The sequence below is a fragment of the Puntigrus tetrazona genome, unplaced genomic scaffold, assembly GCF_018831695.1.
Source record: "Puntigrus tetrazona isolate hp1 unplaced genomic scaffold, ASM1883169v1 S000001081, whole genome shotgun sequence".
NCBI classification, from domain to species: Eukaryota; Metazoa; Chordata; class Actinopteri; order Cypriniformes; family Cyprinidae; genus Puntigrus; species Puntigrus tetrazona.
The window spans coordinates 443,345-466,945 of NW_025048669.1; the positions used below are offsets into that span (position 1 = coordinate 443,345).

Here is a 23,601-nt window from a genome sequence, read left to right on the forward strand (position 1 = left end):
AAGAATTTATGGAGCCGATATCATTTTACATTTATTTTATATTATTTATATTTATATATTATTATAAATATGTATAAAAAACAGTGCTACATCTTTGGACAGGTACTTGAATTGTCTTTTTGACAAATGACAAATTCATAAAAATGATATGTTTATGTCTTGAATTATCAATATTGCATTAATTATCTCAATATCTTGTATTATATATATATATATATATATATATATATATATATATATATATATATATATAAAAAGTGCATACTATACATATGGAACACACTAGTGTTCAAAATTTTCTGCAAAAAAAATTGTTGTAAAAGTCTTGATAAAGATGCATTTAATTAGTATGCAGCAAAGTAATGTAAAACAGTAATACAAAATAACGTGTCAATTTTAGTATATTTTCGCATGTTTATTTAGTCCAGTTATGGCAAAGCTGAATTTCACATATCACATTCTTCAGAATTCATTAAAATATTTTGATTTGGTGCTCAATAAAAACATTTCTTGCGTCTGAAGCAGTTGGGCTTCAAGTTTCTTTGTATAAAACGTTCAAAAGAACAATATTTATTAAAAGAAAAAAAATCTGTATAATTCATCATAAATCTGTCTTTACTGACATTTGATCAAATCCATGCATCCTTGCTAAATAGTGGTATTAATTTCTTTTCTTTTTTTTATCTTACTGACACCAAACCATTGAACTGTAATATATGCAAGACTCCAAAACACAGGTCAGGCGAAGTAACAAATTAAAAAAAAAAAGATATAAATGCATTCAGCAAAGATATACAATTTATCTGTTAACAGATATAGAGGTTGCTCCTGAGCTTGTGCTCTGTGTTAATTGTGTAATGCATCAGTGGGAAATGTTTCCATCTCCACAGCCTCGGCTGCATTCCTGTTTCTCCCTGCTCGACCCTTTAAAGTAATAAACAAAAACTTTAAACACAAACAAAAACTTAAATCATTTTTGTTTTTTTTGTTTTTTTTACAAAACTGTAGTCTGCTTTAAACGTACCATGTTGTGATTACTGATTACCTAGAGCACTTACAAGCAGTGTCGGGGATAACGCATTACAGGTAACACAGGTTACGTAATAATAATACTTTTTTACTAGTAAATTAATAGTAAAGTAGCGTTACTTTTTTCCCCTATTTATGTACAGAAAAGTCTCCTTTCCCCATGTTGGGAGAAAAGTACAGTGGCGTTGTGTGTGCTTTGAACATGATGCTACTGTAGGTCTAGACTAAATGTCAACACGCATTAATTCTTCACACACACAAAAAAAAAGATTTGTAATTATCAAAATGAATTAAAACAGTGAGATGTAAACACAAATGTACCTAAACCCATTTTATTAATCAACGTCTTTGCTGCTGACCTATGATGATCCAGTTCAACCATACTAATAAGCAAAAATTACTTTACATAAGCTAACAATTCTGTTTCAGTTTTTTTATTGTTGAACTTTCTTCTCCTGCATTCTTCTGTACAGACGTGAATTTACTCTTCATTCGGCCTGAGGTTTATTCATTACACTTGTTGGTACAAAATGGCTTTTCATTTCTATAAAAATAACATATTATATTAAAAAGAAGCAATCAAGCCCTGCTCGTATTCAAAAAGTATTGCAAAAGTAAAGTAACACATTACTTTCCATAAAAAAGTAACTAAGTTACGTAATTAGGCGGTAACGCAATATTGTAATATTTTAATTTTAAAAGTAACTGTCCCCAACACTACTTACAAGACAACTTAGGATAATTCTGGAATAGTAACTTGTTAAAAAGATTAAAAAAGATAGGTAAATATTATGTTTTATGCAAAGTGCATAAAAAGGTATTTTGATGTTTAAATACGTGAATGGGATATATAAAACCAAGTTTTTAAAATTAGTAATTCGTACATTACCTCATTAGATTTGTTCTTGCCTTTGCGAGGCTGCAGAAAGAGAACATTAATAGTTAAAATTATTTGTCAATTAAGCACAGTGTGTATATTATGCTTCACTGCTGGGTAAACCTCACATCTAAAACACTTCCTAACCCCCACGACCCACACACTTTTCTCATATTCGTTGGCTTGATACACTTACTTTAGTTCTTATTTCCTGGTATTCATCACTTGTATGTGCTCTCAATTCCTATAAAATACACAAACCAAAGTAAAAACACCAACCACCCCAGCCGAACACAGTATATTTATGTGCTGTAAACAACCACAGGAGGGCAGCAGGAAACAGAGATGTCGTAAAAAACATTTTCGAAGGTATGAAACTTTTATCTGCTTCATCTCTCACATCCTTTTTGACAAGTAAGTGTTACTGACCTGATAATGTGTCTCTGGCTCTCGTCTTCTTATCTGAAATATGTTAAGGGGTAGATGTTGATAGGCATGTGAAATAACTTAAAACTGCAATTAAGGTTTATCATACTGTATCACAGATTACAAATAAGATTGGAGATCAAGGCAGGAAGTAAAGTATGTGTACAACACACCAAATGGGCTTATCATTAATCAGCAGTTAATGCACTACCGTGTTCTCTGTGATGTTCTGGTTAATGTCAATATAATTGCACAGTGAATTAAAACATAAAATAATCTCACCGGTCTATCCAGTTGCTGATAATCGGAACTCATCTGAGGCAGATCCAAGTCCTAAGAAATACAGCAGGCGTGTTGTCTTTGTTATTTGGGTCGTTCCAATTGTGCAATAATTCAAAAATGCTTCTTTTGTAGTTCAAGGAGGTATTTTAATAAAGTTAAACCTGTTCTGGCTAGACTCAGGCTGTGAATTGTAAGAATTGTGAGAATTGAATGAAGTACATTACATTTGATTTTACATTTAATTTGAGCTTTTCAACAATTTCAGTAACCACAAATGCTAGATTAAAAATTAGTCAGAGTGCTTATCTGTTCTTGGCTGTGAACAGTCTCTTCTGCAAACAAGAAGGCCCAGCCTTATGCAACCAAGAAAAATTATATATATATATATTTATTTATTTTTTTATGTTTGATTTTAGCTGCTGTATGGTTACCAAAGCACAGAGTTTTCCGATATATGGCGAAAATAATACTTGGGGGTTTTTTGGAACGTTTTTGATAGCCTATTAAAAAGGAAAAAAGAGGGGACTTAATAAATTGCCTACCATGCTCATCAAAATATGACTGCAAACTAAAAGTAAGCTCAAACTTCATGTTTAAAAAGGGGGTGGTTAATGCTTTTAATATTATTAATATAACACCCATTATAAGGGGATGAAAATGCGCTTTATAGTAGGAATGACTCATTCAGTGTAGGCTAATACACATCATTACGTGAAGTATATTTCAAACTCTATTCAAGAGACTTAATAAAGAGAGAGTTAATAGAGAGTTAATAAACTCACTGTATATACAGGCTCATTGGGGTTACGGCCCGGGGTCGCAGGATCTGGAGGAACAGGTCCCTCCTTTGTAAACTAAGCGATACAAGGCAGGTTAGCGGTTAAAATCGTGAAGTACATTTTTTCACTTGGAGCGTATGGTGCATGCTAGAGCTCAACTTACCTTCTCTCTGAAGTAGAGAGCAGTAAAGACGATAGAATACAGCAGCAGAAAAACATCTAAAATATAGCAATACGTTGGGTCACTGACAGACGAGGCCTCTGCGAAGAGAACAAACATTTTTGTAAAGTACTCAACTAAAACATGCTGTTTCAAATTTGGTTGCTTGTTCTGGTGATTTATGGATGTTTTGTTTGTCTTCGTTTCTTTCATTCTCTGCTTAGATGTTTTTGTAATGTTAAAAAGCAAGAAAACAAGAAAGAATATGTAAAAAAAAAAAGAAAATTTAAGAAAATGATCGAAACCACCATGCGAATGTATTTAGATTAGCCGATGTTAGTTTAGTTCTAAGGCAAGTTGTAAAACATCGGAAATATTTGATATGCTTAAATGTCTATATGGGATGTTAATACAACAGTAACAAGGCTTTCATGTCTAGTTCAAGAGTCACTGATTAATATACTATGAGTTTTTCTCATGTTTATTCTTGTAAAATTAGATTTTAAATGATCTGCTTGCATTCATTGGATTAGATGAATACAAGAAGAATGCAAACTGACTTCACAACAAAACACAAAGACCAGGTAAAATTAGCCTCTGGTTAAATACGGCACAATGCATCGAATGGAAACATTTATTAAAAGAGCACACTGTTCCTTTTTTTAAATAAATACATTAAATAATACATTAAAACAGTGCACACATGTATATAACATTTATTCAGACATTTAACAGAATAATAAAAATAAATCAATGGATAGTATTAAAGATTACTCGATGTTTCTTGAAGACCGTAAATGTCTTGATCGTGAACAAAACAGGTCTATATGCATTTTCTAATAACTTGAAATAACGTAAATCTTCTGGATATTATAGTATTTTCACTACAGTTTATTATGACGGCGCAACAGAAATGGTACAAACAACAAAAATTCGAAGAAACAAAAAAATGTAGTTACATTGCTCTAAGACGCAAAGAATTTTGCACAGACTATACATAGCATTCATAATTATTCCCATCAACGGAGGGAGATGGGTCACATCCAAGTACTCTACAAGCATTGCGATCTATTAATTTAGCAAGATTTTATGGATAAAATTCTACATCTAACTTGACTTTTAACTGCAATCAGTTATTATGATATTAAGATATTCATGCACTAATGATACTTACCGATTGATACATTGGGGCTAAAAAAAACATTTAAGTAATTGAGGCAAAAATAACTAATGCAAGCAGGAATCACAAATAAACTTTTGTCTAGTTAACCCAATGCTCTACTGCTGTTGAAATAAATGCAAATAATGTTTAGCTAAATAGACAATGATTAGATAAATGCATGAAAAGAAAGTAAGTTAAACTAACATTCACCATATGGTAGTTCGTTGCTTGGCAGCCTATTGTATTATAAATATTATTTTAGACAATTCTTGCATAATTGAACATAAAAGGGAACAAGTGTCATTCCTCACACTCATTTCTACATTAGTGGTTTAAAAATAAAACTTTATGGAAAAAAAACTGCATTCATGCCTTCCTGTTAGAGGGGCCCAGGCTCCTCTATCAGTCTCTCTATGATCTCTGTGCAAATGTGTGTGTGTGTGTGTGTGTGTGTGTGTGTGTGTGTCATCTAGTTTGGTGGTTTCTCTGCATGGGTCTAGTTAAGTGCAAGAACGAGCACAAAATAGTGAAGCCCCCATTGCATCACTGCAGATCAAGTAGGTGTTTACGGGGGCTGGTGGATGAAGGTTAGCAAACTGACCACACACCTTTCACACGACATAGCACTCTTCTTCTGCACGATCATTGCATACAGAAACAAGGACATAGTAACTATAAATATATATTGTATAAGTCTAGACAAATAAAATATTTATACATTCTATAAATAAAACAATTTTGAATTTTGCACCACACTGCATTTTAACATGAATCATTTTTTTTAAGTGTGAGTTTTTTTTTAATGACAATACATTGACTGCTAAGATAGCATTGTCATATACAAATATACATATGCATGATTTTGCAGTTTGTCAAATATATTTGTCAGACATATCTAGCAGATTCATTTGTCAAAAATCGGGTTATGCCGTCATTTATCTACTTTTCTCATTATTGCCTCAAACTTGCTAATAAAGTCTTCCAACATATTTAATAGATACTGAAAAATTTTTTCTTATTGCCATGTTTTGATATTGATTTGCAGCACAAACATTTTGCGTATTGGTACAAATGCTCTAGTAAAGTGCAGGTATATTTAGAAAATACTACTTTATTCACAAACAAACATTCTTCTTACTAATACTGTTTTCCTAAAAACACTGCTTTCAGCTTTCGTACTAAACAGGTAGAAAGTGTTAATCAATGGATTTGAATGTTGAACTGAAAGGTCTGCATCTCTGAATTGGCCTGGCATTCATAATTCCAATATTTCAATTACAATAAAAGTCCTGTAAGTACATCTGCACGATTTGTTGCTCTATTTATTTTTGTATCGTTTTTTTAAATAATGCTTACAATAGCCACTACACATGAAATAATAATATTGTCAATGATAATAATAATAATACAACTATAATAACGTTTTGCTAAATATTTTTTGGTTTAAATTAGATTAGGGTAAATAAAAATAATAACCAAAGTATCCTACAGTAGGTATGTCTAAGCGGCTATTGATGTTGCTTTTTGAAACATTTGCTGATTCTGCCAATTTTGACCTCGGGTTTCGTAAAAAGGAGAGAGTGGGTTTTCAAAGTGTTTGAGTTGCTTTTCTTGGATCCTTCTTTTGTTTTTATTCTCAGGAAACAACATGTAAGAGGTTTAAGAAGTTGACAGTTACAAACCATCATAGCAATGCTAAAAACCTTTCATCTTTTCATGCATTCTGTTGCACAGCTGTTACATTTTATGCTGCCTGTCTTGCAGAGGGAAACTAAAATGGCCACATGAAGATGTCCTGATGTTTGACCTCCATGTTCTTTACGGGAGAAAACGCGCAAAATAATTCTAATATTTAATTTCTACAGCGTTCACTCCAAACAGTGACAAATACAGATTTCACAACGCATACAGCAGCGAAGAATACAGATTTCACAAACCATATAGTATAGCATGAAATCTTAGCGCTGAACGTACTAGATGTATGCCAGTGTATGGCACCTTACGCAATAAGTATGTACAAAGCAAGAGAAATGATTTTACCTGTGGAGGACACATGTGAGACCAAGAATAAAAGAGTGATTGTCCTTCTCATTTCCATTACATTCCTTGAAACTATGATTTTCTTTGGATGCCGTGCCTTCCTGTTGCTTGGCCTGTATGTGATGTGCAACAGTTTTTAGCCTTTCTGTTTTGATTGCTTCTTCTGTGTCAATCTTTTACCTAACAGGAAGTGGCCCTAGCCCTAAGTTTTCTGTTCTAGTGAATGACAACCACTGCCTCCTCTTGTCCTCTCATCTCAAAAAAGTCTCACCAGCATTTCCTGTATATTTTTAGACCATCTTCACGCTAACAGTTATGTGTCTTTCATCAGTATTGCGTATTGCTGCCACTGAGTTAGATTTTTCCATTTTAACAGCATTGTATTCATAACAAATATGAATCTGAATGAACTTTTTATGCAGGAAATCACATGCAATAGAAATATTTGTTCACAGTTAAAGAAAAAATGAATCAGGCAACATCTTTAGAACAGAGATTATAAACATCACCTGTAACTATTATAAAACATTTAAGTGTTTTTTCACTTTGAAAATAGGTTGCAAATATTATTTCACAAGCTAATTTTTACATGTTGTGCCCCCTGCTGTTTTGCATTTGCCATTGGTGTGGTTTTATTTGTTTTTTAAACACTAGTACAATAGTGGCTTTAATTAGAATATTTTTTAGCAAGGGCCAGCTAACAGAGAACATTCCCATTAACTATGTCTATGTCAAACTAACCTTTGATGACTTTTAATGATGTCCATCTTACCTTTTTTAAATGTTCTTACTTTTTTCAGAGTGTTCCTGTTTGCAGAATCATCTAATGGAACTTAGAACATTCTTAAACTTAGTTAACATTAAATATATACTTTGGGAAAAGTATATATAACACAGTTATTTGTTTGACCACAGTCTCCCTCATGATCACTGCAAAATGTTACAGATACATTTTATAAGATAATTATGGCTCTTTAAATAAACCTTTGCAAGCAACATAAAAGGGTAAAAGGTCAGGTATCACACTTCTGTGATGGCACTGCAGAATGGTTCTAAAATCTTTCGCCTCCTTGTAAATTGTCTCTGTGATGTGACACTTAGGAGTATCTTAAGTCACATGTATCCTCATTCCATTGCTCATTACATCACTTACCTTAGATTACTTATGTGTAGCTACTTTTAAATCTAGGCTACATTTTCACAATATTCTATCATTCTTTAAGTGCCGCTTAAAGACAGGAAACATAATATAGGCATTAACTTGCTTGTTCATAATTGTCAAAATATTAATCACGACTAAACAAGATGCAAAACACACACACAGTTGTTTCCTATTATAACGATCCAATCGCACGATGAAATACTACACTATAGGAAATGTAATGCATCGATGTGAGGTTTAATTGTATTATATTTCACTGTTTGCATTATTTTATGATTCGCTAACTGTTCAGAAACGAATCATTTATCACAACGCTTACAGAAATATTATATGACAGAAATATATGACACATATAATTATATATAATTATGTATAATTAATTATTATTATTTCGTTTATTATCGACAGACATAGCAGCACTGCATATTATATCATATCCTATCTTTTCTAAAAGAACAACAACATGCATTTAACGCAAAAAAAAAAAAAACAAGCACCCGACGCGCATGCGCACTTGCTAGCAGTCGCTCACATGACGCTAGTGTTTCTGCTGCGGTTACGAGAAACTAAACAAATCTGACCTACTGCGTTTATCAGATGTAGATTTGGCACAGCGGCAGTTCAAAGCGGCCTTGACGTCTGTAACATAACGACAGTTATCCGAAGAGTCCGTTTGAAGGCGCATATTGAACAGTCTGCCATCATCTGGTTTTCTATCGAATGTGTTTTGATTCACTTTGGCAAGAAACATGATCCCCATCATCCGCAAACAAAACATGCCATCCATGGCAATTTTTAGCCTGCTGTTAGGTAAGTTTGATTTAAATATAGTTTATTTGGAGCCCGCAGGCCTTGTATTTTGGTTCATTAAATAATAATTACAAAAAAATAAAATAAAAATAACAAGAAAGGTTATTCTTTCTTTATTTGATGTTTGTTATTTAAAAATATATATAATATGTATTCCAACTAAACCGTGGCCTACTAATGTATGCTGTGTATGAAAATCTGAGTATTTCTTATTTGGAGGAAAATGTTTTTGCGTATTTACAGATATGACTTGTAAAATGACCACGTCCATGCTGGTTTTGACTGCCAGTTTATGAATCTTTTAAGAAGCTGACGTTCATTGTTTTGAAAAAACAAAAAAGTTTCTAAAATGAAGAAATGATATGATTATTTGCTTTTAGTAAGGCTTAATGTTTATATAAAAAAAAACTGCATTGTGTACACCTAAAGGGTCGCCCCCTCATGGATGTCACCATATTGCCATTAACTGAACAGCATGTCTTACAGTTTGGTTATTATTTGAATATTAATAATTATGATGATGACAAAAAAATAAACACATTTGTTTGGTGGAGCAGCAGCATTAATAAACAAATACAATGCATCCATGTCAATAGATGTCAGTATAATGTCAAAAATTACTTATGCTATTGGAATGAATAAGCATAGTGTAATAATGACATTACTGTTCCAGCTCTCACTATACATCAGACTTTGACTGCTGATGTTCTCCCCACTGCGGTCGCCCCTGAAACCAGCTCTCCTTCGGCTTCTCCTGCAACCCCCGGACCCCCTGAGCGAGGCAGCTATAATATCACCAATGCCACCGATGCTGTCTGTCTCTTGGCACGGATGGGACTGCAACTAAACATTAGCTTCATTTCGAGCTCTCATGGCAAGGTACTTCCACGTGTACTTTTAGTTTCATTGGACAGGAGTAGCTTGAAATATTCTGCTTAATATCTCTTTATTCTGTTCAGTGGGTAAACAAACCTAAAAATGCCAATTCCATTTTTTATTCTTAGCTTGTTTATGCATAGAAAAAGGACAAATACCAATAATTTTGCTATTATTAAAATTCCTTTGGTTGGCCTGCAAATAAAGGGATTTGCTGGGATAAACGGATTTGTATGACCATTTTATGATTGTAATTCAGATTAATGAAGATTTGTAAATGTAATCTAAATGTAGGCATACATTTCTTTCCAGACTGTCCAGGAGGTCTTGAACCTGCATCCAAACCTGGTTAAAATATCTGGATCCTGTGATCCGGACAGTGCAACTCTCATACTCAATGAGGACAACATTACTCTGACTTTCAGCTTCTCTCTCGTAAGTTTCGCATCTCCTCCAATTTTTCCCTCAATCCTCCGTTGTTGGTGTCATCATGACATAAAATACGCTTGTTTCCTTTTCAGAATTCCACATCAAACAAGTATCATCTTAGTGGGCTGGAGTTATCAGCTGCATTGCCTGATATGACTAGTAAGTCATTAATAAATATTTCATATTTAATAGTTTTAGCTTTTAAAATCTGAGCAATTTTTTATATTTTTTGCCTAGAGCGCAACACTTTCAGGAACACCACTCTAAACTACATGGTGGGAACCCTGGGTCACTCTTACATGTGTCAGAAGGAGAAGACCTTGAGCGTTACACAGGAGTTCTCTCTCAACACCTTCCAGCTTCAAGTGCAGCCTTTTGGTGTCAATGGAGATTTTGGAGCAGGTTTTTATTCTTTTCTCAGTTTTGTCCTTTAATTCCTCAAGGAATGTTCTGGGTTCGCACAAGATTAATCCGCAGGATACAATGCTTAGTTGTCATAACAATGTGAAGCTGATAAACTCAATAACCTTTACATAAGAATAAATTTGACACACAATAATATTACTATAATGTGTATATATATATATATATATATATATATATATATATATATATATATATATATATATATATATATATATGTATATGTGAAAAAAGCTAAATTATATTTATATTTTGATATATTTTATATTTATATTTGCTATATTTTTCTTCTATTATTCTCCTATAATTTTATTTTCCTGCACCCAGTAGTAAAAAAATGATGTATATGTGTATAGTTCATTTATGTATACCAATATAGTTAATTTGTCTTTTATAATAGCAAAATAAATGAACTGACACATTATATTCAAAAATCCTATTTTTCATATAATTGGTTGTAATTGTGTACTCAAATGACATTGCATCTAGTTGTCTAATTGTGTACTCAAATTTAACAGCTGATTTTCAATTTGTTCTGACAATTTGTTCTAAAAGTTTGAGTCTGAGTTCTTGTTATATGTATTATAATTTTCTAAACTTTTGAAAATTTTATATATATACCATCTCCCCTTCTGTCTTTGTTCTAGCTGAGGAGTGTGAGCTAGATGAGGACGACATGTTGATTCCCATTATTGTGGGTGCTGCGTTGGCTGTTCTAGTGCTCATCGTGATCCTGGCCTACCTTATTGGCAGGAACAGAAGTCATGCAGGCTACCAGACCATCTAACCTCATTCTTCAAGCAGGATGTGTAAGCACCACCGATTTCTACTCTCATCTGGACTCAACGACGCTACTACAATTGAAACTGCCTAGTTTTTAACCCACCCTGCCCTCTGCTGGTGACTCACCTGCCACCTCTCAGGTGGACTTGCACTTCCTGGACTTTTTGTTGTATTATGTTAAACATAGTATAATTAATGCATACTTAAGGATGCAGGGCAGAATCAAATGTGTGTTTGAGGCTCTAGGTCGTACTAAGGCAATGTTTTCAGGAACCAGATTATGCTTATCTAGGGGAATGCCTGGTGTTTGTTGTTATTTAGGTTTAATCTGGATTAGAAAGCATATGATCTGTTTGGTACCTCATATTCTTAAATTTAACTTTGTGCGCTTATTTATATAAATACACAGATTTATGGAAAACTGATGATGCTGTTAGCCTAATAGGGACTAGATATTTACTTCCTGATACAAGACAGCTTTTGAGATTCAACAAATTGGAGAAAGATAATCTTTTAATACTGTTAAAGAAGCCTTGCATAACAGTGTTGAGACAGATGTCAATTTGGTACTAAGTTTTAATAAAGAGAAATTCCACATCTAGCCTGGATCTCTCCAGATCTGCCGAGGCAGTGGGTACATAAGAGACTCCGTTAACTTATACAAATACAATATCCACTTTCTAGAGTAGAAAACCCTTTAATAACACTAAATAGCTCTGTTTCTCCTCTCATACTGCTTATAAAAACAATATAGCCTGCTTGCTTCCATTTAGCATTGTATTTGTACTCATTTAAAAATGTTAAAAGGGAAATTCTGTTAGAGCGAGGAAATATTTTTTGCACTACTGGATGGACAAAGGGTATGTTACACACTAACACAACAGGAAGTTCTGAATAACTTGAAGTAGGTTTAGACTATTACAGAACCAGGTAAATGGTTAACTGTTACAAACATAGAGTGCACTAAAAACACGCTTGATCATATGGTGGTTAAATTGCTCCTTTATGATGCACCTTCATATAGAATGACTGCATAAATGGAGATGTTGTGGATATTGAAGTGTTGCCTTGATTGCTATGAAGTTCATGTTGTTTTAAGGGAATGCGATTCTAAGTTTCTAAATAAAGTGAAAAATAAAAGACAGGAAAAAAAGAGTTTGCTTGTTAAATATCTTTATTTAATTAAAGCATTTATTTATTTATAAGATTGTTGGTAATAAAGAAAAAAAAAAGTCCTCTTAGATTGTTCACCCAAAAATGAAAATTCAAAATATCTACTTTTGCGTTTTACACACACACACACACACACACACAGTAAAGATTATACAAGTTTGAAACAGCATGTGTCCAGTATTTTTTTTGGGGGGGCGAACTACTGTTTAAAGGGTTGGGGTCAGTAAATTTTTTTTGAAAATTGAATACTTTATTCAGCAAGGACACATTAAATTGATCAGGTCAAATTTTATACATCGTTTCAAAAGCATTCAATAAACGCTTTATTAGTTTTCCATTAATCAAACAATATTCATTGTTGTATCCATGAAATATTCATATTAAGCAACACCGAATCAACAAATTGGAATGATTTCTAAAGGCTCATTTGACACTTAAGACTGAAGTAACGGCAGCTTTTGCCACCACAGGAATAAATTGCAAATTTAAGCCTTTCTATATAAATAGAAAACATTATTTTAAATTGTAAATGACACTTTCAATTATTCCTGGTTGCTGTATTTTGTATCAAATAAATGCAGGCTTGGTGATCACAAGACTTCACTGTCAGACACAGTAAAAAAATCTTACTGACCCGACACACTTAAAATGTAGTGTATCCCTGTCATTATGTTAAAAATATGCATATAAAAGTTTTTTTTTTTTCCCCCCCATTTAGTAAGTAATAGATTCTCATCTAACATGCAGAACTGTATGTCCATCATCCATCATTTAGTGTAGTATAGTGGAGGTTTTAGGCAGAAGTAATGCGATTCCTACACATCTTCCTGAGTTTAGTAATTGTTGCTGTAGAGAGACCTCCAGGCTCCATGAAGATTTTCTGAAGGGAGATGACAAACAAGCACTCTTCAGAACAAACACATCATTATGAGAAGTTCTGTAAGTATTTGTTTAGTTAGTAGTTAGCCTAAATAAACAGTATCCACAGAATTTACCTGCATGAAGGTATGGTAGTCCTCTACGTGCTCGCTTGCCATGAGTGATCTGTTTGAAGCGTTCACAGATTTCTGGGAGATTCTGGGCCTGTGAGATGAGGTTCTGATGTTGTGAATCAGCGTCAAAGCCACTCTGAACAAGATCTTGGATCCTCGTAAAAAGGCAGTCCCATATTCTCAGCACTGTCTAGCAAAAACAAATGGCTACCAGTCTTTTCATTCAATATGGTCATTACAGACTTTACATATTCTAAAATCGATACTTATTTCATAAGATTTCAAAATTGTATGCATTCAGTGACTGCGGAGCTTACCACTCAGCTCTTTTCACAGAGTACAACCTTTGACTTCATCCTCACCTCTACAGGAAGTATGTCTACATACAGGCAGATGAACCAGCGCGAGACCACCAGGGTCCACATTACATCGTGCTGATTCATGACCTTCCAGACAGCAGGAACCTTCATTCTGACAAGCTCTCCAAGCACCTCTTGATCCATTTTAAGCCCCAGCATTGTTGCTGTGTAATAGTCTAGATTAAAACACACACACACACACATACATATATACATACATACATACATATACATATATATACATATATATATATATATATATATATATATATATGTATATATATATATATATATATATATATATATATATATATATATATATATATATATATATATATATATATATATATATATATATATATATATATATATATATATATATATATATATATATATATATATATATATATATGTATATATATATATATATGTATATATATATATATATATATATATATATATATATATATATATATATATATATATATATATGTATATATATATATATATATATATATATATATATATATATATATATATATATATATATATATATATATATATATATATATATATATATATATACATACATACACACACATATATATAGAGTAAAGAATAGAGTAAAGTAAAGAATAGTTTACTTTAAAAAAAAAAAAAAAAAAAAAACCCTTCATGTACACCCCAAGTAATTTCAATCCTGTGTGATTTTGGAAGTCTATATGGAAGATATATAATATATATATTCTCAAATATTTAGTTTTATCTTCCAGGATAACCAGAGTCCTGGTTATATACAATCGTAGGTAATAGTGACTGACCTGGTAAGATCTTGCCAAGTAAAGCATCCATTAACCAGAAAGACTTCTCTTCATCTTTAGTGATGATGAGGAGGTATCCAGCAATAAAGTTCATTCCCTAAAAAAGGCAACAAGGGATACATTTCATCAGCCTACTGATTTGAATTCAGACAGGTACAACAGGTTCAGTCATTATATTGACAGGGTAAACAACACAAAATTAGAGCAGTTTAGAGTGTCGTACTTCCTCACTCGTTATAACAGACTATTCTCTAGTATATACACAACAAGAGTATTAGATTCTCATCTACAGTGGGAACTTCAATACATCCTGAATTCAAGTGACAGTGGCCACGTGTGTAAAAGGGCATGTGTACATGACAGTACCTGACAGTAACCAACATCCTTATTGTGGTGTCCATAAGTCAGAAGTACATTAAACAGGGCTTTTTGTAAACATGGCTGGGAGGAGGCACGGAACTGAATGTTGTCAGGAAAGGTTCTGTGCATATCTGGAAAAAAACTCTGAAATATTTTGTTTCCCATACGTCCTACTCAATCGGTTTAAAATCACGCTTTAAAATAAAACACGGTTTTATGTCTGGAGAAATAACTTACCAGCACGTATAACCTCTTCTATTTTAGGTCATGTTCAGACTTTAATAGAGAATGATAGTAGCCAGGATTTCTGTCCAGCTGGTCCTGGGCTCCACTGGTTGCCATCCAGATCTGAGTGCGATGTTCACATGGAACCCCTTCCTCACGTATCGCTTTACTGCAAACCCAAAGGACAAAAAGTGAAAAATACCCCCCCTCCATCCTTTGTGTCGATTCAAAAACCAAAAACAACACCCCTGAATTAAATCACCTACCTTTAACATTTTTCTCCACTTTTACAGTGCTCTGCAAAAGTTTCGACCACTTGTTTGACCTTCTAGTGACAACAGCTAAATTCTTGGACGTGAAGTCCTCATAGGATTCATAGTTGAAATCTTCTGCTCTCTCAAATCCATACTGGTCTACCCTAGGGATACAAAAAAAAATACACGTTTTAATACTGTTAAAGAATAATAACATTAAATACCATAACATTATGAAGCTAAAATAAAAAAAATTTCATTATAAGTATTATTTTACATTACGTTTGTTTCTTGTAGAAGTGTTCATATGACACTGACGCAAACATCACCTGACGCACAGGTGTTTTGGACCATCTAGTGGCGACCGTTCCTCTATCCATAATATAGCGATTTGTATTTTACAAGAAACATCTCTGCATCATAATAATATAAAGTCGGGGTCATACCTTTTGGCAGTCGTTGCTGTCTGAACTTGCGGAACCTTCCGTGTTTTGATCATTAAAGTGATTCTCCATGTAGAGTTTGATGCGTGTCTTCCATCGGACACTAACTGAGCCGAGCTGTTTATATAGACTCCTCCCCCTACACTGGAACCTGGCATATTCACAGGTTACTTTTACCTTGCGTGTTGCGCGTATAATTTTATGGTGTGTAGCCTAGCTGTCTGTTGTTTTAACTCGACGTTTTAACCATTTTAGATGTTTGTTTTAAGTGTTAATACTGAATCTAGGTCGTTAAGTTCAAAGTAATTTATGCAGTTCACTTGATCTACTGTAAACTACCCAGCAGGTGATTGGATGGTGTGGTAAAAAAAAAAAAAAAAAAAAAAAAAGACCAACTCTGTTATTTTATTGATTATATTATGTGGTTAGCTATATTATATTAGTATTCTTTTAATAATTTTAATCACATTAGCATTTGTAAGTGTGTGTGTCTGTATATATATATATATATATATATATATATATATATATATATATATATATATATATATATATATATATATATATATATATATATAATCACTTTAGTTTCGAAAGTTGTTATATGGTATAACGTATATATTTATTATACATGATTTATTATTTATTAATTAATAAATTGCATCAATATTTATCACTTGGTTTCACTTAGTAAAACTGCATGCAAAATAACCCATACATAATATTTAATAATAATATTTCTATTTGGTTTTGGTATATTATTACTTTAAATCATGTTTTTTTTTGTTCTCTTCTTCTCTCTCGATTTAGTTTTCAGAAGTCCTGTTTATAATGGACAAAAAATGTGTTTGATTTGTTTGTAAAAGTATCATTAATTTAATTCATTCATTTGTTTAGTTTAATTTTAAATGCTTGATGTATTGAAAAAATACAAATATATTCCAAAAAAACCCCGGATATTCTTTCCGGCCGTTTACCGTGGCAAAATAAAGGTCTCATAGACTATCACTTTACAGCAGTTAAAATGCTATTTGACTGCACATATAGACAAAACGCATTTTTAAAAAAATACATTAGTGTTCTATTTTATGTACTTTAAAGAAATAAAATACAAATAAATCTAATATAATTATTTTATAATCACGCTTTTGGCTTTCAGACTTTTATTTTAAATTATTTATCCAGCGCCATTTAGGGAAAAAGAAGAGTTTTGTTTCCTGCTTCAGCTCCAGTGGGTGATGGCGGCTCCATCTCTCCATCTTACATGTTACAGACTCATTTCTTCTTTTCTCCATGGGTTAAAATTGTTTCCGCCGCCTATAACCATTAGGACGAACGTGTGATAATATTCTCTCGAGCTAGTCTGCGGTAAACGCAGCGAGTGCAAGGGTCGGATCCGTGGCCATACATCGCTCCCGTTGTATTTTAAAATGGCTCCAGTTCAAATCGGTTCGGACGGGCAGCTGGTCCCCGCCAGGGTCCGAGCTCAGCCCCGCAGCCTCCTCCGGAGCCCCGGCCACTCAAGAGTCCGGCTGAGCCTCTTGATCGAGTTCCTGCTGCAGCGAACCTACCATGAGATCACTCTCCTGGCTGAGCTGTGAGTTCATGAGAGATATCAGACCGGTTCTGCTCACTGGTCAGGCATGCTTAAATCAAGTTTAGTGTAGCACTGGCTCGTTTGTTGCCTTGACAAATATTTTGCACTTTGAAGAGCATGCCAGCTCATTTATAAATCTTGATTTTAAATTGTTAAAGATTATATGAGGGTATATAAATTATGTAGGGATGTTGCTGCAAGTCCTGCTAACCCTTGTATTACTTTTTACTTGGCTATGTTTATTTGGATAACCGTGTAAAATTTTTCAGGGCAAAGTAATATCGCAACATGAAGCTAGTTTATTTGAATGGTCTGCTCATAGCATCGCAGGTTCATTTATGTTGGATATAGTGAGTGACAAAGGTTTTAAGTTTTGTCTGTGGACCAAGTCTGTTAATAATATGCTGCAAAAGAGCATAAAGAAAATGTGCACAAATTTTCTTGTTCTGTTACTTATGGATCTTTATTGTTAGTTCTTCCAGGATTGTAAAATGTAAAATGTTATTTGCTATTTTTAACTTGTATCCTTTTTTTTTCACAGACTTCCTCGAAAAACGGATATGGAAAGGTGAGAAACTACCTTAAAGTTTCCGCTTAGATTCTCAAAAACATAAATTACACCAGAGATTAACAGGCCAGGAGCTGCAAGGCAGAGCTAAGGGAGAAAAAGTTTAAATGTTTACTAAATTATATACTTAAATTAGCAAACGAATGAACGTTTGAACATATAAATTAAGTAATAATAAAGTGTGCTACCATAATGACGAGAAAAATAGCAATATTGTTCGTATTTATTTTGCAAATAATAATTTAGATGTAATTATAACATTCATTTTTAACTATACACATAGATTTGACTGTCCTTGACTCCTAAATGATTGAAAACCCCCGAGTTACATTTTACTCACATATGAACTTCACTGATTTAAACTGTATCTTACAGGAAAATTGAAATTGTCCAGTTTGCCAGTCGGACACGGCAGCTCTTCGTACGTCTGCTTGCTCTTGTGAAATGGGCAAGTAATGCTGGGAAAGTGGAAAAATGTGCGGTACGTGATATTTATTATTTTTTTTTTAAATGAATGTTTTTGCTTTCTTGTTGAGGTAGTACTCATTCTTAGCTCTGATTGCAGATGATCTCATCATTTCTGGATCAACAAGCATATTTATTTGTTGACACGGCTGATCGACTGGCGTCACTGGCCAGGACGCCTTGGTACACTGCGCTTTGCCTAGTTTTGCCATACCTTTCGCCATCGACGTATTGACCACAGGGTCTTATCCGCGTCTGCCCACCTGTATCCGAGTGAGTAGTCCAACGCGAGAGCTTAAAGTAGACAGTATAAACGTGAAACAGACAGCAATGGTGGTCTTTTTTTTTTTTTAACAGGACAAAATTATTCCTCCTGACCCTATAACCAAAGCAGAGAAACAGACAACGCTAAATCAGCTCAATCAAATCCTGCGACACAGACTAGTCACCACTGACTTGCCCCACAGCTGGCCAACTTAACTGTGGGTAAGTTCCAAGCTCCAAGACGTATTCTGCTGTGTAATAAATATCTTATATGTGTCCATTTTTTTAATTTTTATTTATTTATTTATTTATTTTTTTTTTTTTTTGTTTGTTCTGATTTATAAATGATCTTATTTGTGTGCAGCCAATGGGCGAGTAAAATTTAGAGTTGAGGGGGAATTTGAAGCCACACTGACGGTGATGGGGATGATCCTGACATCCCTTGGAGACTTCTTAAACTAGAGATTCTAGTTGAAGACAAAGGAAACTGGAGGTAAGATGCATAATAATAATAATATTTGATGGAACCCCCTTTGCATGTACCCTTGTTTTTCTGACATTTTCTTTAAATATGTCTAAAATTATAATTTAAAAAAATATATATTTTATTTGTTCCACTGTTAAAAAGTTTTAATATATTCTGAAGTGTTTTCGGCAGCCCGAATATGCCGTTCATCAGTGTGACGCAATCCTTTAGAAATCATTCTAATATGTTGATTTAGTGTTTAAATGCTTTCTTTTTATCAAAAAGTTGTGCTGCTTAATATTGTGGAAACAGTGGCGCTTTTTGAATGCTTTGTTGCATAGAAAGAAATAACTTTAAAAAAAGAAATGAGCTTATTTGAAACTTTTTTGTAACAATTTAAATTTCTAATTTCTTTTAATAAATATTGGTTTTATAATCCGTGTAGATGGACGAGCATTGGTCCACAGCATGCAGGTGAATTATATCCACGAGTTGGTGCAGTCTCGACTGTTTGGAGATGACAAGCCTCTTCAGGACATGTACACCTGCCTCCGTATCCTTCCAGAACAAATTTGGTTTCTGTTTTTGATAGAAAGTTCTATTAACAGTACATACATGGAGTTAAACCGTAACTTTTTTAACCAACTTGGATATTTTCAATACACAACTAGTCAATTTAAACAACTTTTTCTTTTCTTTTTAAAAATGTTTTTTTTATATATATTTTCTAGAATACAGTTTGCATAAAATACAAAAATTATCAGTTAAAAAACAAACAATTGAGTCAAAATGAAAATGAAAAAAATCAAAAGAGTTTCCTTAATGATTGTTATCAGACTCATTTTGCCTATCACTACAGCTGGAAGTGTTGCACTCTCAGACTCTGATGTTGATCAGAGAGCGGTGGGGTGATCTAGTGCAGGTGGGCGCTATGTCCCTGCCAAGTGCCTCTGCATTATCTGTCTGGAAGTAAGTTTTAAAATTTGCTACAGAGATTCAATTTAATTTTTCTCTTGGTTTTGTATCTAACGCTTCCTGCCTTGCAGTCAACAGGTCCTGGGTAGAAAGACTGGCACTGCACCTGTGCACAAGGTCGCCATCAGAATTGATGAGACTGATGGATCCAAGCCATTACAGATCTCTCATGAGCCTCCACTCCCTGCCTGTGATTCCAGATTAATGGAAAGAGCCATGAAGGTTAGTATCATTCTTTAATATAATCTCCTTTTTGATGATAACATTGATGGTACCCCAACGATGAGCATTGTATGGGCTTTTCTTTGCTTATAATATATACCACAGTTTCTACTAAATATTAAGCATTACAACTTTATCAACCTTGATAATAATAAGAAATGTTTCTTGAGCACAAAATCAACACTGAAGACAGGAGTATTGGCTTTTTAAGAATTAAAGCTTTTTTTTTTGGGCTTTTCTTTCAGATTGATCATCTCTCAGTTGAAAAGCTTTTGATTGATAGTGTACATGCCCGCTCACATCAGAAGCTGCAAGAACTCAAAGCCATCCTAAAAAGTAGCAACCCTAGTGATAACTGTGAGTATTTTACACCACAATGATTTGCCTGTTGTTCTATTTTACAAAACTGATTTACTATAGTGCTGTCAAATGATTAATCGTCATTTAATTGCATCCAAAAAAGTTTGTTTACATAATATATGTATGTGTGTGTATATATTTGTTGTGTGTGTATATATAAATACACAAAACTTCTATTTTGAATGCAGTTAATTGTTTGACAGCACAAATTTACTGTATATTCTTTTTTTTCCTTTTTCTTCAACAAGAAAACAAAGTCAAAATAAATTATTTAATTCATATGCATTTAATTGATTTTGCGTGTTTATTTTCAGCCTTCATAGAGACTGCACTGCCCACACTAGTCATACACCAATCCTGGAGCCCTGCGGGTCGATCAGAGTGCCTCCACATATTTGTTGATTTACATTCAGGAATGTTTCAGCCAATGCTGTATGGAGTCGGTAAGTCACATATCCGTCGGAGGCACATTAGATAATTTGAACAAATCAACTACTAACTAGTCTCGCTTCTCTTATTTCCAGATCAGTCAATGTTAGATGACATTGAGAAGAATATTAATGATGATATAGAAGCGCATCATTACATAGTTACAGCAGCTAAAGTAAGCACTCAAGCTACCTGTTCTTGGTGCGTTTTTATTTGTTGTGACGGCGATGATAATATATTATATTATGTTTTGAACAGATTCTGGTTGGGCGAGCAGAGATGTCGACAGTCTGTGAAACATCTTCCACACTCTGCACAGACACTCTTCACCTATCTAACCAACCACGCATCCTGTGGGCAACTTGTCAAAACACCGCCTGTTCATCAAACTCACTCGCCTACCACAATACTATATTGTAAATACTGAAATAAATATTTACTGTATTTATGTCAGAGATAAAGGCTTTTTTTCTACACATTTAATTAACTCTTGTCTGTCTCAGGTGGTCGAGATGTTTGATGTGTCCAACAATCCGACAGAGCTCCAGTACAAGTACTACTTTCTGTCTGTGAGTCAGATTGAGAGTGAGGATGGGCTGCCTTCTGCTCAGCTGCTGCAGCTGTTTAAGCCCAACCTGGAGGAGCTTGTGCAGGACATTTCATCTGGACGAATGGCTCGTCTTGGGTCCAAGAGGAAGGTGGGATACTGAACTGAACATTTGTTTACACTTTTTGTTGTACTTAAAAAGGTTTTCTGTTATTGATATTATTATGAATTCATGCATTCATTTCATTTTTTTAATTGAGATGTTGAATTTTTCTCATGAAAATTTTTTTTGTGGCTTTCAGCTTTCTTATTTTAAGTAATGAAGTCTCTTTTTGGTCACCCTGTAGTTGTCGGGAGAGCAAAGTGCCATTGAACCGAAGAAACCCAAAAGGTCAGGAGAAATGTGTGCCTTTAATAAGGAGCTGGCCCACCTGGTAGCCATGTGTGACACCAACATGCCCCTCATCGGATTACGCTGTTGAGGTACTACATAGCCATTAGATGGTGAAAGCAGTGCTCTATTAGCTGAAGCTGTTTTATTTGTAAATGTCACGTTTTGTGTTTACTGAATGGTCTTTTATTCTCGTAGTTGTCCAATATGGAGATTCCTCATCAAGGGGTTCAGGTTGAAGGGGACGGGTGTAGCCATGCCATCACGTATACTGAAGTAAGATTTATTCAAAAATGTTTTCTTTGCATCAACCTATAGCGTCCTTTTTGGAGTCTATCATATAAATAGTGTGTTGCAGCGTATGTACACAGATATGTTGTGTACGCGATTCAGATCACGTGCGTATGTTGCAAACGTTGATTACATATGTGATACTTTACAAAATGGCAAAATTGTTTCAAAATTTTTTATTTTTTTAACAAAAGATTTCGATTTCACTCAAATGCTTGTTTAAACTTTTAATTAAATTGTAATAATTGAATCCTAAAAAATGTATCATAGGTTCCACAAAAATATTAAACAGCTTGTCTTTTTTTTAAATGTTGATAATAATAAGAAATGTTCATTGAGCATCAAACATTAGAATATGATTATAAAATGATTTTTTAAGGATCGTGTGACGCTGAAGTCTGGAGTAATGACATCATAAAAAAAATTTACAATATTGAAGTTTTTACTTTTCAAAAATCCAATTAATACAACATTGGGGAAGATAAGAGACTTCTTTCCAAAACATTAAAAACCAAAAATGAAACTTTTGGTGATAGTTTCATGAAATGTTTTTTCTTTTCTTTCAGAGTTCCACCTTGTAAGGAGGGTGAGTAGAAACCAGGAGAAACTCTAGAGCGCTCCCTGCTGGACTGTACATTCAGACTACAGGGCTGGAACAATCGAAGAACAAAGGTAAAGACAGTTCATTTTTACTCTAACAGCTTTCGAAACAATAATGTATGTGTCTTTGACAATATTTTCTGTCAATTTCAATTCAGCTTCTACAGACATGTCTACCTGACTTATGAAACCCCCTTTCCGGAGCCTGGGTGGCAGGAAGGTGGTGGAGATGTTCTTGAATGATTGGAACAGCATTAGTCAGCTTTATGAATGTGTGCTGGAGTTTTCACTGAGGCTTCCCTGGTTGGTAAACTAGTTAAATCACATCTCTTCCATTTTAAGTTTTAATGGATGACCTACTATGATTTATGTATTTATTTGGTGCCAGCATAGTACATCTAAAATTATTTAAATCAATTTTAGATTTCTTCCTGCAAGATAATGTTGTTTTACAATATGTTTAAAATAGATTTGATAACATTTTACAAATATTGCTGGCTGTAGTGTTTTTATTAAATGCAGACTTGTAGGTGTAAAAGATTTCTTTCATAAACTTTAAAA

At 33.7% G+C, this 23,601-nt stretch overlaps 2 protein-coding genes and 2 pseudogenes across 2 annotated transcripts; 2 read left to right on the plus strand and 2 right to left on the minus strand.

Annotated features, from left to right (window-relative positions):
- Positions 1 to 323: 323 nt before the first annotated feature.
- Positions 324 to 6,989, minus strand: LOC122340935 (T-cell surface glycoprotein CD3 zeta chain-like). The gene is made up of 8 exons (XM_043234176.1): positions 6,756 to 6,989; positions 3,557 to 3,654; positions 3,397 to 3,468; positions 2,615 to 2,665; positions 2,336 to 2,368; positions 2,103 to 2,150; positions 1,919 to 1,948; positions 324 to 924 (listed from the first exon to the last, which is right to left on the minus strand). Exons 1-8 carry the CDS (start codon positions 6,811 to 6,813, stop codon positions 847 to 849), a joined length of 468 nt encoding a protein of 155 aa, XP_043090111.1. The 5' UTR covers positions 6,814 to 6,989; the 3' UTR covers positions 324 to 846.
- Positions 6,990 to 8,430: 1,441 nt separating this feature from the next.
- LOC122340934 (lysosome-associated membrane glycoprotein 1-like) lies at positions 8,431 to 12,393 on the plus strand. Its single transcript, XM_043234175.1, has 6 exons — positions 8,431 to 8,727; positions 9,401 to 9,606; positions 9,916 to 10,038; positions 10,125 to 10,191; positions 10,270 to 10,434; positions 11,103 to 12,393. Exons 1-6 carry the CDS (start codon positions 8,667 to 8,669, stop codon positions 11,240 to 11,242), a joined length of 762 nt encoding a protein of 253 aa, XP_043090110.1. The 5' UTR covers positions 8,431 to 8,666; the 3' UTR covers positions 11,243 to 12,393.
- A 207-nt stretch (positions 12,394 to 12,600) lies between these two features.
- Positions 12,601 to 16,195, minus strand: LOC122340936 (annotated as a pseudogene).
- A 1,062-nt stretch (positions 16,196 to 17,257) lies between these two features.
- LOC122340931 lies at positions 17,258 to 22,240 on the plus strand (annotated as a pseudogene).
- The last annotated feature ends 1,361 nt before the right edge of the window (positions 22,241 to 23,601 follow it).